Source organism: Echinops telfairi, unplaced genomic scaffold, assembly GCF_000313985.2.
Source record: "Echinops telfairi isolate 266 unplaced genomic scaffold, ASM31398v2 ScPeMD7_17;HRSCAF=63, whole genome shotgun sequence".
NCBI classification, from domain to species: Eukaryota; Metazoa; Chordata; class Mammalia; order Afrosoricida; family Tenrecidae; genus Echinops; species Echinops telfairi.
Genome location: NW_022103914.1, coordinates 6,844,143 through 6,862,077, shown reverse-complemented (window position 1 = coordinate 6,862,077; position 17,935 = coordinate 6,844,143). Strand labels below are relative to the sequence as shown.

The 17,935-nt window shown below is 44.0% G+C and overlaps 1 protein-coding gene across 4 annotated transcripts in view; it reads left to right on the top strand.

Moving 5' to 3' along the window:
• Positions 1-17,935, top strand: part of BDH1 (3-hydroxybutyrate dehydrogenase 1) — a 54,636-nt gene that overhangs the window by 16,468 nt on the left and 20,233 nt on the right. For all 4 annotated transcript variants that reach the window (XM_045287583.1, XM_004712278.2, XM_045287585.1 and 1 more), the window contains exons 2-4: positions 1,246-1,363; positions 9,173-9,245; positions 9,906-10,016. In XM_045287583.1, coding sequence (XP_045143518.1) covers positions 1,281-1,363; positions 9,173-9,245; positions 9,906-10,016 — 267 coding nt within the window. In that variant the 5' untranslated portion in view covers positions 1,246-1,280. The remainder of the gene's footprint in view (positions 1-1,245; positions 1,364-9,172; positions 9,246-9,905; positions 10,017-17,935) is intronic.

The following is a 17,935-nucleotide window of genomic DNA, read 5'->3' as shown; positions in this document are numbered from 1 at the left end:
GGTGGTGGTGGAGGGGTTGGTGGTGGAGGTGGTGGTGGTGGAGGTGGAGGTAGAGGTAGAGGTGGTGGAGGAGGTGGAGGTGGTGGAGGTGGTGGTGGTATCTATTGATTGAGGGTATGCAGCCAAAGTACAGTGTTTTTTGGGTTGGTTTATTTTTTTCTTCTTTCTTTCCTTCCTTTGTATTTATTTGAAATATAGTTTAATTCACTTGTTTCTGTTTGTATTTTGTTCCCTCCCTAGCCCCATTCCTGTGGATTTCATTTGATGTTTGGCTAGGTAAAACCTTAACAGGGTTTAACTCGAAAGTAAAAACTAAAGGAGCCCTGGTGGCGCAGTACTTAAGCGCTCAGATATTGATCCCAAAACTGTTGGTTCAAACCCACCAGCCACTCTGTGGGACACAGGTGAGGCCATCTGCTTCAAAGACTTGCAACCTTGGAGACTCTGGGCTTGCCTTACCCTGCCCTATAGGGCTGCCACCCCGAGGAACAGCTTGGTGGCCCAAGATCTGGTTTCTGTCTTATTTGTTTAGTCATGGTACAAAGTAGCCTTAAGGTAGTGATGCTGAGTGAGACGTGACCTTGCTGCAATAAGGTTAATTTAACCAGGATGGAGGGTAATGCATGTTTTAGGCTGCCTGAGCAGTCTCATTTTTTTATAGCTTGTCTCCGTGCTTTAGTGAGAGAGCAGTGTGAACGGTTGATCATTGATTCAGCTGCTCTCCGAGTCAGACCCTGGGTTTGTTGGGGTGGGGTTGGGAGTGGGGGGAGGTGAAGAGCTGAGTCCGGTAAGATGTGGCCTAGGCTTGAAGAGGCATGTGAGCAAACTGGGAGGGACGGCAGATGTTCTGGGTCACCAGGTGGATATGGGAGCACGGATGAGGGATCCAGCACTCCATGAGTCAGAATCCCCAAGGGGTGGGGAGGCCCCAGGCACTTGCTGCTCAGCCTGGCTTGGAGAGGTCTGTCCAACCTTCTGATGCCACACACAGGTGATGGCTTGTCCAGGGTTGGCCATTGAGTTTGTGACATAGAGCCAGAATGCAGGTATCCAGGTACCATAGCCCCCTGAATCTTTCCATCACAGAAGCCTGGGGTGAGGGGTGGGGGTGGGAGGCCTCATCTGGTACCATGACTGCACCTGGGCAGAACAGGCAGAGAGCCCGGCTTGACTTTCATAACCTGGAGGAAAGTGCCTGCATCTCTGAAGGAGATAGGTAAGGTTGGGCTGCATTCTGTGTTTCAGAACCCGCTAGGAGGACATTCTCCTTTGGTGCCACAATGCTCGCTGCCCGCCTCTCCAGGCCCCTGTCCCAGCTCCCCGGGAGAACCTTGAGTGTCTGTCATAGAGAACATGGAACGAGGTAAGAAACTCAGAGTGGAGGCCTTGAGGTCACCTGTGGATGGTGCAGGTGGCAGTCAGTCCCTGACTCTCCCCAGCCATGGACTAGCAAAGGAAACTTAAAGGTGACCACAGCGACCTGACCAGGTTCTGGGGCAAACGAAAGAGTCTATTTTATAACTGATTTTTCACCAGTGTGTTATCTGGAAACTTTCCTATGTACCTTTCACCCAGCTTCCTCAAGTGTTATCATCTTTCAACCCCTAGTGAGCTTATCCGAAGCAGGAAATCAGGGAGGGCCAAAAAGAAGAGCCCATACCAAGGCCTCAAATAGAAAGTAAATATTTAGAAAATGACGATGGCAACATATGTACAAATATGCTTGATACCATGATGTATGGAATGTTAGAAGAGCTCTAAGAGCCCCCAGTAAAATGATTTTTAAAAAGGAGGAAATCACCATTTATATAATACTGTTAACGAATCTACAGACCTTATTTAAATTTTTCCAACTGTCCCATTATTGTCTTCTCATTTTTCCAGGAACCCACGGTGTATGTAGTTGTCATGTCCCCTTAATCTCTTCCTAGCAGGGAAAAACCCTTCAGTCTATAGAGCTCATGATCCAGACACTCTGCAAGAGCACTGGCCACCACACATCTGTCGGTTTATACTGTGATGCCTTGCACGCTGCTCTCATTCTGGAAACTGCCACTGGTATGTCAGATACCAGCAGGGTCACCCATGGTGGACGGCTTTCGGCGGGGCTTCCAGACTGCGACAGATGAGAAAGGAGGGCCTGGCCATGTGCTTCTGAGAAAACCGGCAAATGAAAACCTTTTGCATAGCAGCAGACCGTTCGTTGTCAGATCTATTCTGGAAGGTGAGCCACTCAGGTTGGCAAGCACTCAACATGTGCCGGGGGGTGGGCTGCCTCCTCAAATACCACCCTTCTCGACGTGTATGGACTAGAGCGTACAGAACTCTCACTCGCTGGTGTGGTGTGGCTCAAAAGGAGAAGAAACCGTTGCAAACACCCACTAATCATTAGAACACGGAATGTGGAAAATATGAACCTAGGAAAACTGGAAGTCATTCCAAATGAAATGGAGTCCGTAAAGATGGATACTTTTGGTGGTAATGAGCAGAAGTGGACTGATTTGGGACAAACATATAGTTTACTGTACTGGGAATGACAAACTGAATGGCATCACACTGATTGTCAAAAAGAATATTTCAAGATCTCAAATACAAAGTTTCAGTCGTAGAATAATATCCATATGCCTATAATGAAGACCTGTTAATATGCCTGTTAATTCAAATTTACACACCAACCACAAAGGCCGAAGATGAGGTCATGGAAGATTTTTCCCAAGTTGATCAAACATGCACTTAGGGCGTATTGCTAATTACTACTGATTGGGACGCAAAAGTTAGAAACCTAGAAGCAGGAGCAAGAGCTGGGAAACACAGTTTGGTGATAGAAACAACTGGGAACCATAAGAGAATTTTCAAACCAATGATTTGTTTATTATTTTTGAACTGTACCAGATGGAATACACAGGGATCAAATGGACTATATCTGTGGAATGAGGTGATGAGATCGATATCATCAGTGAGAAGAAGGGCAAGGGCTGACTGAAGAGTAAACCATCAATTACATCCATTAATGACTCATGTGCAAGTTCAAATTGAAGCTGAAGAAACTTTAAAAGTCCATAAAACTGAAATATGACCTTGAGTATATATTGCCTGGATTTAGAGATCATCTCAAGAACAGATTTGATGCATTAAACTTTTTTTTTTTACATAAATCACTTTATTGGAGGCTCTTACATAAAACAAACCATACATCCATTATCTCAAGTGGATATGTACAATTATTGGTATCAACAATTTCTAAACATTATCTTTCTTCTTGAGCCCTTTGATATCAGCTCCTCTTTTTCTCTCTCTGCCACTCCCATGAGCCCTTAATATATTATGTATTGTTAACTATTATTTATACATATCTTATACTGCCCATTCCATCCAATGATGCATTAAACTCTTAAGACCAAAGGCCAGATGAGTTGTGGGATGACATTAAAGACATCCCACGTGCAGATAGCAAGACCAACTCAAACCAAATCCACTGCTATCAAGTTGATTCTGAGTCAGAGTAAGCCAACGTAGAGTTTCTAAGGCTTTAAGTCTGTCTGGGAGCGACAGAGAGCTTCATTTTTCCCTACAAAGGGGCTGGTGGATGTGAACCACTAACTGTGCTTAGCAGTCCAGTGCTTATCTGACAGCACCACGTGGGCTCCTTCCACGGAGAAAGCAAACCTAAAACCACACTGCTGTTGTGTCCGTTCCTTCTCAGAGCAATCCCATAGGGCAGAGTAGAGCTGTCCCTGTGCTTTTCCGAAACAGTAACTTTTTACTGAAGTAGAAGGCTTCATCTGAAGAAAGCAAGAAGTCATGAAAAAGAACGAAAAGACAAAAATGGATATTGCGGCCTCTGAAACATGTTCTTGATCATCAAGGAGGTAAAGCAAAGGGAAGAAATACTTCCCTAAAAGAGCTGAACGGAAGATTTCAGAGACAAAGGAGCATCTTGTGTGCGTAGGGAAACATGAAGGCCCGGAGCTGGAAAGCCACAGGCAGCCCTTCTCAAGCTTAATGAACTGCAGCAACAATGCACGCCCTGAGCTGCCGTTTTGAAGATTTTATGGGCAAGAATATTAACGAAACAAGAAGCATCAAAAGGTGCTTCTTTCCCGACAGAGTGGCTGGTGGCCGTGAACTACTAACTTTGTGCTTAGTGTACTAAAAAGAACTGGTTGATAGTCACCCATTTCAGGAGGTATCATATGATCACGGACTGATGGTCTTGAAGGAAGAAGTTCAAGCTTCTTTGAAGACATCCTTCAAAAACAAGCCTCCAGGAATTGACAATGAATACCAGTTGAGACTTTTCAACAAATGAATGCAATACTGAAAGTGCTCAGTTGTCTATGCCAAGAAATTTGGAAGACAGCTACCTAGCCAACCGGCTGGAAGAGATGCAGATTAGTGCCTATTCCAAAGAAAGGTGATCCGGAAATGATCGACAGTATCACTACTATCACATACACGAGTTAAATTCTGCTGAAGATAATTTTTCAATAGTTGCCGCAGTACATTGACAGAAATTCAATGCCAGAACTGCTAGAAATTCAAGGTCGATTCAGAAGAGGACGTGGAATAAGGGATATCAATGCTGACATCAGATGACTCTTGGCTAAAAGCAGAGAATACCAGAAAGATGTTTGCCTGTGTCGTTTTGACTATACAAAGTCATTTGATTGTGTGAGCCATAACAAATTATGGATACCATCAGGAAGAATGGGAATTCCGAAGACAATTGCACTCATGGGAAACCTGCACATAGACCAAGAAGTAGTGATATTTGAACAAAACAAGTGTCAGCAGCACAAATTTAAACTAGGAGAACCGTGACCTCATATTGATTTATGGCTGACTAGACAGTTTTCACCACAGATGCTACTTCCATATTTCCCCTAAGCTGCATTTATGTCACTGACTCTTGCCCCTCCTGTGCTGAATCTTAATAGATTCGCCTTCTAACACTGCGGGGTTACCAGTCACTATGGCCGGTTCTTGATGGGAGAAACAAAAGTGGTAGAAACGCAGGCTGCTTGAATGAATGCCTTGGCTAGTTGAGGTGGCAAGTTCGTGGAAGCCAGGGCTCTGAGGACCAGCATGTTCTTCCACAGCCCTTGTGGAAGTACCAGAAGCACTTTCTCCCTCTGAACCTGGTTGCCATGCCTTTAAAATTCAGCCCTTGAGAATGTGACCGGCTATCTAAGGTTAACACTCAGCTGCAGTCAACAGGCTTTAGGGTTGCATCACAATTAGAGCAGCCAAAGGCTAGTCTAGCTTCAGAAGATCCAAGTTCTTTGTTTCTTCTCTGCTGTCCTGAGGGTGTTTCTCACCACAGGGTTCCATGATGCTCCTGCACCTCAGCCTCAATCTAGACAAGAAGAAGCCAGGCAACATGGAGGGAGGGAAACAAAAGAGCACCCATGCAGGAAAGCAGTGTGTTTCCAGTGGTCATCACAGACTTTTGCTTGCATGTGATTGGCCACAAGTTATCCCATGATCACTGGTTAGCCTGTAGTCTGCAAAGGGTTAGGAACCTTGCTACCATCAGGCAAAATCCAGATCTTTTTCAGTGAGAAATGTGAAGACTGGATATTGGGAGATAGGTAATACTATCTGCTGCAGCTGAGTTAAGCTGTGGCCTAGTGCTGATTTTATCCCCAGAGATGTTACGGATTTTTTTGCCAGAGGCTCAAAATACTCCCCCACCACTACCGACCCCTTGCAGCAGCAGTTTCAACTCTGGTTGCAGGTTTGAGTCATCTAGAGCATTAAAAAACAAAACAAAACAAAAAAAACCCAACCCACTGTCATCAAGTCAACCCATAGTGAAGCTATAGGACAGAGTATGTCTGTAATACAGTTCCCTCCTCTGATCTTGGATTTTATTATTTACAACCTTTGGTTCACACAGGTGGGTGTGCTTCTTCTGTGTGGGATTAGCCGACACCTCATTTAGATAGCTTGAAACTTGTTTCAAGACAAGTTTTTAGACCCCAGATGTTATTCTGATAGGCAGATGTTGTTCTGATAGGCTTTCTTCACTGCATTTTGCTATATCACACATATCTTCATGGTCAATCTTATTTCAGCTATGTCCCCACTCATTTTCCTTCTCTTACTGGATTATTGTGAATCACATCTTAGATAGTATATTTAACTTTGTAAATATTTTAGTGTATATTTCTAAGTGATATGAACTCATTTTAGTAACATCACCATCAAACCAGGATCACATTCTCAAATGACTAATGAATCGGCAAAGCAAACCTGAGAACCATCAGCCTAGATCAATTACCCCTTCTCTTGGACCTCCTGTACCAGAATCCCCCCTTGTTAGAAACCCAGGGTCCCAAGTGCTACCCCTTCATCCTGAATCGGAACGTCAGTGGGAAGAACCTAAGAGTCTGTATTTTAACAGACTCCTGGTACCTGTTGCCCTTGTCACTCCGACTCATGGCAACTCCATGTGTGTCAGAGTGGGTCTGTGCTCTATAGGGTTTCAATATTTTTTTCCTCAAGTAGATCACCAGGCCTTTCTTCCAATGTGTGTCTGACTCAGATCTCTGACCAGCTGAGTGTCATAACCGTTAGAACCACTCAGTACCTCCTCATATACTTTGGACCTGGAATCAGGAAAGATGAGGTCCTGAAACAGCTCTGTATTTCACTCATGACACATTTGTTTGTGCATAGTATTTCCAATATCCTTCATCAACACTATAATTCAAATGCATCAGTTTTTCCGGGGGCTTCCTTGTTCATTGTTCAACATTCACATACATGTGAGGCAATTCAGAATACGATGGCTTGAGTCAATTAGTTCTGGTGATTTTCTTGCTGAACTTTGGGATTTTCTATGTATAGGATCATATAATCTGTAAACAAATGCCTGACCTTTCCTTTCTTGCTGTATAGCTTTGGTTGAGACTTAAAGCACAATATTGAATAAAGGGAAGCTGTTTGTTAGTTTCTTAAAAAGATAAATAGCAACTGTCATATTATCCAGCAGTTATACTTCTGAGCATTTATTCCAGAGATAGGAAAACTCAAATTCATTTAGAAATCTATACATGAATGCCCATAGTAGTTTTAGTCACAACAGTAGCTTTTTTCTTAACTACAAACAACAAACATCCTACTATCCTTAGTTTCGTTCATTGAGGACTAAAGTGTGCCTGAACCAAGTCATGGTATTTTCAATTGTGTTAGTCCGGGTAGACTAGAGAAACAAATCCAGAGAGACTCATGTGTGTAAGAGAGAGTTTTATATAAAGGGTAATTGTACATTAAGAAAGCATCCCAACCCAGTCCAGTCCAAGCCCATAAGCCTGATATTAGCCCATATGTCTGATAACCAATCTACAAAGTCCTCTTCAGACACACGAAACACATGCAATGATGACAAATGCAGGAAGATCGCAGGCCAGTGGGTGGGAAATCTTGTAGATCAGTGGCATTGTAAGCATCTCAGCGCTGACAGGGGTCTCCACGTGGCTTCTACAGGTCCAGGGTTCTGGGTGCATCAGGATAGGTCCATGTGGCGTCTCCTCACGGATGTCTCACAGGGAGTCAGCCTTGTCAGTAGAGAGTCTCTCCTGCCTCCAAGGAGGAAAAATACAGGATTTCCCAGAATTCTCAGGAGAAGGCCATGCCCACACAGAGGCCTCATTGGCTATATCCTGATTGACAGACCAGACTCCACCCCTTCACTCTTAATCCTCTCAAGTCCCAAATTGACACCAGTTATGTACCTACCACATCAATTGCCTCGCACGCATGTGAGAGTTGGACACTGAGTAAGGAAGACTACAGAGGAATCAGTGCATTGGAATGATGGTGCTGGTGAAGAGTATTGGAAAGTCCCACGGGCTGCCAGAAGAACCAGCAAATCTGTCTTGGAAAAAGTAGAGGCAGAATGCTCCTTAGAGACAAGGATGGCGAGACTTTGTCTCACATACTTTGGACGTGTTGTCAGGAGAGACCAGTCCCTGCAGAGGAGGGACATCATGCTTGGTAAAGTGGAGGGGCAGCAAAAAAGAAGAAGGCTCTCATTGAGATGGATTGACACACAGTGGGTGGCTGCAACAACTGGCTCAAGCACTGAAACAATTGTGAGGATGCTCAGGCCAGGGCAGTGTTTGATTCTGTTGTGCCCAGAATTGCTCTGAGCCAGTACCGACTCGATGGCACATAAAGACAACATAAGCATCCTGGATGTCCTTCCGCAGGTGAGTGGTGAACAAACTCTGTTATCTCCACACCAGGGAGTGCTGCTTAACAATAGAAAGAACATCGATTCATGCAACAACTTGGAAGAGTCCCCAGAAAAGTGTGTTGTGTGAAAAAAGCCAATCCCGTACACACTGCCTTATTCCATTTATACAACATTCTCAAAGTGACGGAACTGTGGAAATGGAGAACAGATTAGGGGTCATCACAAGTTAAGAAGTAGGAGAGAAATGGGCGTAGAAGGGCCTCATCAGGAATCTTGGTGGTGATGAGAATGTTCTTGACTATCAATGTCAGCATCCTGGTTGTAATACTGTACACAGTCCAGTCTTACAAAGTGTTACTGTTGGGGCAAATTGGGAAGAATATACGAGGGTATTTCTCGGTATTTCTTAAAACTACACGGGACTACAAAATATCAAAATGAGTTTTATTGAAAAAAATACTATTGGGAAATGTACTTTGCTGTTATTAGTTGCTGTTGAATTGATTCCAACTCATGGTGACCCTATATGTGGGGGGTAAGATGTGAATTGTCAGGAGCTTTCTTGATAAAGCTAAAAATTTTGAATGATAATCCACATTTGAGTTTTTTTGGGAAATGTCTCCTATTTCTGTCATGTTGGAAAGCAGAAGATGAAACTTCTTTGGGGGAGGACAGTTTTGACAGGGCCTCTCCACAGCAGTGCATTCTGGATGTAGGTCTGTAGGTCTCTTCCTGCACAGTGCCAAAGATGACCACTGCAGTTGTTGGCCTTTTCCTATCAGCTGAATAACCCTTTTGGGGAGAGGGCCAATTAATTAGCAGTACCATCAGAATTGGGGTGGGGCCACAACAATCAGGGTTGATTGCTGCGTCTAGCTGGGTGGTACTTGAGGGCCCTCTGAATTGTGATGTTGCAAGAATCTAGGGAGGGACCACAACTTGTGCTCACAACTTCATTCTCTCTTGCAGACACAAATCGCTGTTTCCTTCCGTCCCCTCTGCTCCCATCAGCCAACGAACTTACGCCAGCCAAGTCAACCCTGTGAGTCATCTCCTGGAAACCAGTGGAGTGGCCTGAGCCCTTCCCCGGGGCCCCGGGCCCTGAGTCACCTTCTGAGCACAGCTGTAAACCTTTCAAGACCCTTGGAGCTGCTTTCTCATTTGACACCAGCAGTACAGGGGTTAAGACATTACATTGCGGAGACTTTCTTAATGAATTTGGGGTATAAGAGTTTGGACTCAAATCAGTCAGTCTTGGTTCCAATTCCAGTTCTGCCATCAACTCCATTGGGCATTTAAAAATATCCTGTAACATGGTATAGTAATCATAGTTATGGGGTTGTTGTGAAGATGAAATAAGACGAATAGATGAATGGGGCCTTACAATGATAAGTACTCCAGAAGCAACTGTCTTTGCTGATGGTGGTGGTGACAGCAATGGTGATTGTAGATGAGGAATCAGCGCCACAAGGGGAAGTAACTTCTCCAAGGGAGACTGTTAGTTGCAGAGTTGGTTAGAACCCTGTCTCCTGATTGTGAGTGCAAGTTTTTCCTACTCTACCCTGGTGCTTCTCCAGACAGGGAGAGCCCAGCAGGAAGGGCCAGGTCTGGGCCATTCAGGACACACCAGAGGCTGGGGAGGCTGGTCACTCTGCTCTCAGGATCCTGAGTTACTAATATCAGGTCTGGCCTTGTACAACAGGTTGGCAGTAAGGCTGTCCTGGTCACAGGCTGTGACTCTGGATTTGGGTTCAGCTTGGCCAATCATCTGCATTCGCAAGGCTTCCTGGTGTTTGCTGGCTGCTTACTGAAGGTAAGAGACGGGTCATTGCCATTCTCATCATCCCTTTGCGCACACCCACTGTTTGCACTTTACTTGCTTTCCTAGCAACCGTCTAGCTATGCCTTGTTCTTCATGGCTTTGCCCACTCACTCATTCATGTGTTCAAAGACCAAATATTATCAGGATGCTGAGTACTTGTCTAGTTTTCTGTAGAAAATAAGATCAGATCCTTGTCCCCAAGAAGCTCACTGCCCTGTGGTGAGTGAGGGGACCAGCAGTGCACAGAAACACCTGGACAAGCGAGCGTGAAGAGGGGCCTCAGGCATGTGCTGGGCATGTTCACCGAGAAGGAGAGAAGGAACGAATTGCTCTGGCATCACAGAAGAGGGGGCGTTTGTTCTGGGCCAGGGAGCAGTCTTCACATTGTGTTCTGTGGGAGATGAGTGCAAAGAATACCCCGAGGCTCCTTCTGGGCATGTCAAGTGACTTGACAGTACACAAAGGAAGTGTTGGAACTTGTGACTGCAGAAGTAACTCCGGGACAGGTTCCTGAAACCAGAGAATTGTGTAACGAAACCACAACCCACCTTGACAGCGTTTACACCACTCCCCAACGTTTCCTCATCACCGTGTGCAGGTAACCCCAAAGCTGACTGGTTTCCCGTCCCATGGTCACTGTTGTAAGGTGCCACTGAGTTGGGTCTGACCCATAACTACCTTCTGGACAACAGAATGAAATCCCACCTGGTCCTGCCCCAGCTTCACAAGGGTGGGTCTGTTCCAGCCCCTTATGCGGCCACTCCGTCAATCCAGCTGGTGGAAGGCCTTGCTCTTCCTCATGGCCTCCTTCCTTGACCAAGCAGGATACCCTTCTCCAGGCACTGGTCTCTCCAAAGGACAGGAGACAACGCCTTGTCATGCTTGCCTCTAAGGAGTATTCTGGTTGCACTTCTTCCAAGACAGACTTGTTGGTTCTTTTGGCAGCCCATGGGACTTTCAATAGTCCCCACCTGCAGCATCGTTCAAATGCATTGACTCTTCTTAGGTCTTCCTTATGCAGGGTCCAATGTTCTCATGCATACAAAGCATTTGGAAATACCATGGCTTGCGTCATGTGGACCTTAGTCCTCAAAGTAACACCCCTGCTTTTAAATGCTTTAAAAAGGTTTTGTGCGGCAGATTTACCCAAAGCAATGCATCCTTTGATCTCTCGAGTGCTGATTCCATTATCATTGATTATAGATCCAAGCAAGACAAAATCCTTGACATCGTCAATCTTTACTCCATTGACCATGATGCTTGCTACCTATTGGTCCAGTTGTGAGGGTTTTAGTCTTCATTACGCTGAGTTGTCGTCCATCGTGAGGGCTGCAATCCTTGCTCTTCATCAGCAAGTGCTTCCAGTCCTCCTCACTTTAAGCAAACAGGGTTGTGTCAGCTGCAGATCGAAAGTTGTTAGTGAGCCTTGTTCCGGCCCTGATGACTCTGTGTTCATATCGTCCAGCTTCTCAGATTATTTGCTCAGCGTACAGATTGTCTAAGTATGGTGAGAGAATCCCACCCTGATGCACGCCGTTCCTGATTTTAAACCAGTATTCTCGAGGTGCTCGGACAACCTTTCCTGATTTTAAACCATGCAGTATTCTCAAGGTGTTTGCACAACCTTTCCTGATTTTAAACCATGCAGTATTATTTCATTGTGTTTACACAACTACCTCTTGATCCAGGTACAAGTTCTGCATGAGCACACTGAAGTGTTCTGGAATTCCCATTCTTCTCACGGCTATCCATAGTTTGTCATGATCCACACAATCAAATGTCTTTGCACAATCAATAAAACACAAGTAACTAAACGGTAGGTTTAAATATATATGATAATTTAAACAAGTATTCCAAATTTCCCAATAAGGTATTGTGTAATTTTGTATTACCATCAATATCAGTATACCCTTTTCCATACAATATGCTTTTGATTTTTTACCAATCTGCTTGTGAGTAATGATCTCTCACTTAAGTTCTAATTTGCATTTCTCTGGTTATTAGTGCACGCACCTCTGTTCTTTAGGTCATGACTCAGAAGCAGCATATAAATCACCTGTGCTCATTCCATTGACTGTGACTTAGACACATGTTCTAACCTGGCTGCAAGACAGGCTGGGAAATGTTGTGTGTATTATGAGACAGTATACACCGTGCTTAAGAAGCTAAGGGTTCTATTACTAGTAGAGGAGAGGGTGAATAGGTACTTGGAAGAACTTGCTATCTCTACTTCACGGAATGAAAATTTTTTCTTTATCTTGAAGACAATAGGAAACTAAGGAATGGATTTTTATACTAGGCTTGCTTTATTGTATTACACTTAAAAACACTTATTAAGGCTTAACAGGACAAAGACATATCATTTGGATAAGGGAGACTGTTAGATTGGGTAGACTAGAGAAATAAATCCAGAGACATCCATATGTCCATACGAATGAGCTTTATATACAAGAGCAATTGAATATTGAGAAAACGTCCCAGTCTGTCCACATCAAGTCCATAAGTCCGGTATTAGCCCATCTGTCCATACTAGTCTATAAATTCTTCTTCTTTTTTTTTTATTAATCATTTTATTTGGGCTCATACAGTTCATCACAATCCATACATTCATCAATTGTGTAAAGCACACTTATACATTTGTTGCCCTCATCATTCTCAAAATTCGCTTTCCGCTTGGGTTCCTGGAATCAGCTCCTCATTTTCCTTTTTCTCCTCCCCTCCCCCCCTCTCCCCTCCCTCGTGGACCCTTAATAATTTATGAATTATTATTTTATCTTATCTTACACTGCCCAGCGTCTCCTTTTGCCCACCCCTCTGTTGCCCATCCCCCAGAGAGGAGGTTATATATAGATCCTTGTGATCGATTCTCCCTTTCTACCCCCCTTCCCTCCCAGTATCGCCACTGTCACCGCTGGTCCTGAGGGGTTCGTCTGTCCTAGATTCCCTGTGTTTCCAGTTCCCATCTGTACCACTGTGTATCCTCTGGTCTAACCAGGTTTGTAAGGTAGAATTGGGATCATGGTAGTTGGAGGGAGGAAGCATTTAAGAACTAGAAGAAGGTTGTGAGTTTCATTATTGCTATACTGAACCCAGTATAAATTCTTCTTTAGACTCATGAAACATGCAATGGCACCAGTGCAGGAAGACCAGAGACCTATGTTGGAACGTCTTGTGGATCCAGTGGCTGTGTCAGCATCTCAGCTCTGGCAAGGGTCTCCACATGGCTTCTCCAGCTCAGGGCACTAGCGTAGCTCCATGTGTCTTGTCAACTGGAATGTCTTGGAGGGAGTGAGTGCATGTCCCCCATCCAACGAGCTATTTATCTCCTTAACACCTCCAAACGGGGTCGTCAAGCTGCAGCATGATTGACAGGCTAAACTCTACCCCTTCACTCTTCAGTCTCTCAAATTGACAACAGATTATGTAACTATCACAGAGACTATTAGCATAAGGTCTGTTTTAGGGTACAAAAATTAACCCCAAAATCAAATAGAAATTAAGGAGCATGTATTAAGTCTCAAACAGGACAAAGACAAATCATTTCGGTGAGGGAGACCATTAGCACGAGGTCATAATCATGTCCAAGTGTTCATAGCCACACAGCCACTTAAATGGGACCTGGAGACCAAAGTAAAGTGGCACAAATCGTAATTGGTGGTCGATAAAGACATTCCATTTACAGGTGGACCTACAGAATTGGGAATGAGACCATGATTGGGACATGTACATTATGTTAGAAGAGCTTACAAGATTTAGGCCAGGACCTTCTGACCAAGGCAGTCGGCACGACTCATGACTGTTCAACACCCAGTCTGCCTTAGGGCTTTTGCCTAGGTGTGCCCTTGATGGAGATTGAACTCATGACTGTTCAATCTCCATCAAGGGCACACCTAGGCAAAAGCCCTAAGGCAGACTGCCCCTCTCTAGGCTGGCTGGAGAGGGGTAGAAGTAATCCACTTTCCAATGTACTCTGGCCCAAGGCACAACTGCCCTCGTCAATGGTCAGAAGGAATTCAGTTGAGGCGCAGTCCACATGTTGTTAGGTGCCCTTGGGTCCGTTCCAACTGAACCTGATTCTCAGTGCAACAGAGCAAAACACTGCCCTGCCCTGCAATTATTCTTACGTTTGAGCCCTTGTTGCAGCCACGTAGAGTCTGTGCAAATGCATTTGGGGCTTTCACCCTCATCCATAACCTTTTGAAAGTGAGATGCCCAGAATTAAAACTCTAATATAATCCTTTCCTCATGGATTTTATTATTAATAATCCTTTGATCACACAGATGGATCTGCTTCTTTCATGCAGACTTAACTGGCACCTTTCTTAGATGACCGCATATTTTAAGACAACATACTAGGCATAATTTCTTTGTAAAAATGAAACCAATTCAATGGGGAAAACTTAATAATAGATGTAAATACAAAGAAAATAATTTGCATTGCCAGGTTCTAAACAACTTTCCCTGACCAGAAAAGGATTTGTTTGTTCTTTAAATATTAAATCCTTTTGAATCACAAAAGTAATGTATTTTCCAAAGAAGCTTTATTGTTAGGGACCTGGAGCAATTACCCTTTTAATGGAAGGAGATCAAACACAAGGCTGCAATAACAGAAGAGGTTTTATTATGCTAGCTTAAGCCAGTGCTTATCTGCATGCACCGCCTTGGACAAGAGCCCCCACAAAAGGAATTCCAAAGTATTTATTTACAGGTATACTTAAAGGGGCGTTCCCAGCCTCCCCTTCCCGTCAATCCACTGATTGGCTCATTTGAGGTGGGTTGGCAGTCTGGTCCTTTGTGTAGTTCCCGCGCTGGCTGTGTGGTCCTCCCCTCAGAGGTTGGGCTCGCTGTGTCGTTGTTCCCGGGTTGGCTAGCCTCAGTCTATGGGTACGTCCTACTTTACACTGCTAGGAAACATGAAACCACAGCCTGCCCAAGATCCCGGAGCCAGGCACGGGGGAAATTTGGCTTTACACTATAAACTATCAATCATGCTCAATATCTTCAGTCGTTGTTGTTAGATGCCGATCGATGTAGGCAGTTCTGACTCAGAACAGCCCTATAAATGGAGTAGACACAGCCCAGTCCTGCACCAGCCTCACAGTCATTGCCATCTTTGAGCCCATTGGTGCAGCCACTGTGTCGCATCATCTCCTTACAGGCCTTCCACTTTGTTGCTGCTCTTCTGCTTTACCTTGTTCCTGGGACTGACACTGTCCAGAGTACATGAGGCTAAGTCTTGCCGGGCTGCTTCCCAGGAGCATTCAGCCTGTACTCCTTCCAAGACCGATTTGTTTGTTCTCTGGCAGTTCATGTTCTATCCAGTAGCCTTTGACACCACCAAATTCAAATGCATCGATTCTGCCTTTTGCATTGTCCGGCTTTGATTTACATAGGAGTTCACTGAAAGCACATCTTTGCCCTTTAACATTATAAAGAGGTCTTTTGCAACAGATTTGCACAATGCAATATGTTGTTTAAATTTTTGGCTGCTGATTCCATGAGTGTTGGTCATGGATCCAGGTAAAAGGACCTCTTTGATAACTTCAATCTTTTTTCCGTTTATTGTGTGGCTGTCTGTTGGTCCAGCTGTAAGGAGTTTTATTTTCTTGACATTAAGTTGTAATTCATACTGAAGACTGTGTGTAGTCTTTGACCTTCATCAGCAAGTGCTTCCTCTTTGCTTTTAGCAAAGAAGGTGTATCATTATGCATTCTACAGGCTCTTAATGAGCCTTCCAAAGAGCTCTAGTGGCACTGTGTTGCAAGTGTTAGACTACTAAACGTGAGGTCAGGGGATCAAGTGCACCAGCTTCTTCTCAGGAGAAAATTGAGGCTATCTGCTTCTGTAGAGCTTTACAGCCTTGAAAACCCTATATAGGGCTGCTATGAATCAGAACTGACTTGATGGCAATAGGTTTGGATTGGGTTTTTTTTTAATGGGTCTTCCTCTAATCTTGATGCTGCATGCATTCTTCATCAAATAATCCAGTTTACCAGATTATTTGCTGAGTTTATAGATTTGATAAGAATGGTGAAAGGATCCAACACTGACACACACCTGTCCTGATTTTAAACAATTTAGCATCTCCTTGTTCCATTTGTTCTTGGTCCATTTACAGTGTTTGCATGAGCACAATGAATTGTTCTGGAATTCCCAGTCTTTGCAATGCTACATAGTTTATTGTGATCCACACCATCAGATGCGATTGCATAGTAACACCTCCCTGGTATTTGCTGCTTTCAGCCGAGATCCATGTGTCAAGGGCAGTGATAGCCCTCAGTCCGCGTTCTCTTCTGACACCAGCTTGAGTCTCTGTCAGCTCTCCAGTGATGTACTGCTGTAGCCATTTTTAAATTTCTCCAGCAAGTCTTGCTTGCATGTGATATTAATAGTATCGTTTAATAATTTCTATCCTTTTAGGAACTTTTCTTTGGAAAATATAAATTTCTTCCCTTTGGTTGTCTTAAGTAGTGCCTTCCAAATGTCTTGGCCTAGGTTAGTGATTACATCCAGTGCTGCCTTCGTTTGTTGACACATTTCTATTGGTGTTTTGTCAAGACCTGGAGCCTTGTTTTTCTCTTTTATCTTTAGTGCAGCTTTGACTTCTTTTCCAGGTCCATTGGTTCCTTATCATATTCCACTTCTTGAAATGGTTGACTATCGACCAATTATGTTTGATACGGTGATGCTGTGTATTCCACCCATCTTCTTTTGATGCTTCCTGTATTATTCAGCATTTTACCCAAAGAATCCTTCATTGTTCAACTTGAGGCTTGCATTGTTCCTTCAGTTCTTTCGGCTTGCGTACGCTGAGCATGGCCGTCCCTTTTGCCGTTGCAAGTCTTCGGACCTTTCGTTACAGTGCTTTCCTTTGTCTTCTTGAGCTGCCCTTGGAGATTTTACGTTCAGCTCTTTTACTCCGTTTCTTCTATTCACTTTCGCTACTCCACGTTCAAGAGCAACTTTCAGAGTCTCTTCTGACATCCATGTTGGTCTGTTTTCTTTCCTTTCTTTACCTTTCCTTCTTTTTAATGACTTTTTGCTTCATGTATAATCTCAATGTCTTCCCACAACTCCTCTGGCCATTAGTGTTCAATGCGTCAAATCTAATCTTGAGGTAGTCTCCAAGCTTGGGTCTGTCTGACTTACTCATGATGGTATTTTAGCCCTGGTGGACTTGTTTTTATTTTCTTCAGCTTCAACCTGAACTTTCATCTGAGCAGTGGATGGTCTGCTGATAGTGAACTTCCCCATTGTCTCTTTCCATAGATCTGATCGATTTGGTTCCTGTCTATTCCTTTTGGCGAGATCCACGTGTCCAGTCTCTGCTTATGTTGTTGAAAAGGAATATTTGTAATGAAGAAGTCATTGTTCTTTAAGAATTCTATCATAGGCGCTCTCATTTTGCAAACTCCTATCATGAGATCTCCAGCTATATTTCTATCAGTAAGTCCCCATTTTCCAACGACTGACCCCTCATTTGTATTTTTAACTTTCACATTCCGGTCCCCTGTCATCCATGCATCTTGACAGTGTGTTCGTTGTTGACCAAAAGGCTTCCATTTGTTCATCCTTGGCTTTCATGGTTGGTGTGTAAGTGTGAACAGCTGGTCTTCCATGTAGCTGTAAGGTTATTATCTTATCACACACAGCACTGTACTTTAGCATTGATCTTGAGATGTTCTTTTTTAAAACATTTTATTAGGGGCTCATACAACTGTTATCGCAATCCATACACACATCAATTTTGTCAAGCGCATTTGTACATCATTCTCAAAACATTTTCTCTCCACTTAAACCCCCGGCATTAGGTTCTCATTTTTCCCCTCCCTCCCCGTTCCCCCCTCCCTCATGAGCCCTTGATAGTTTATAAATTGGTATTTTGTCATATCTTGCCCTGTCCGACGTCT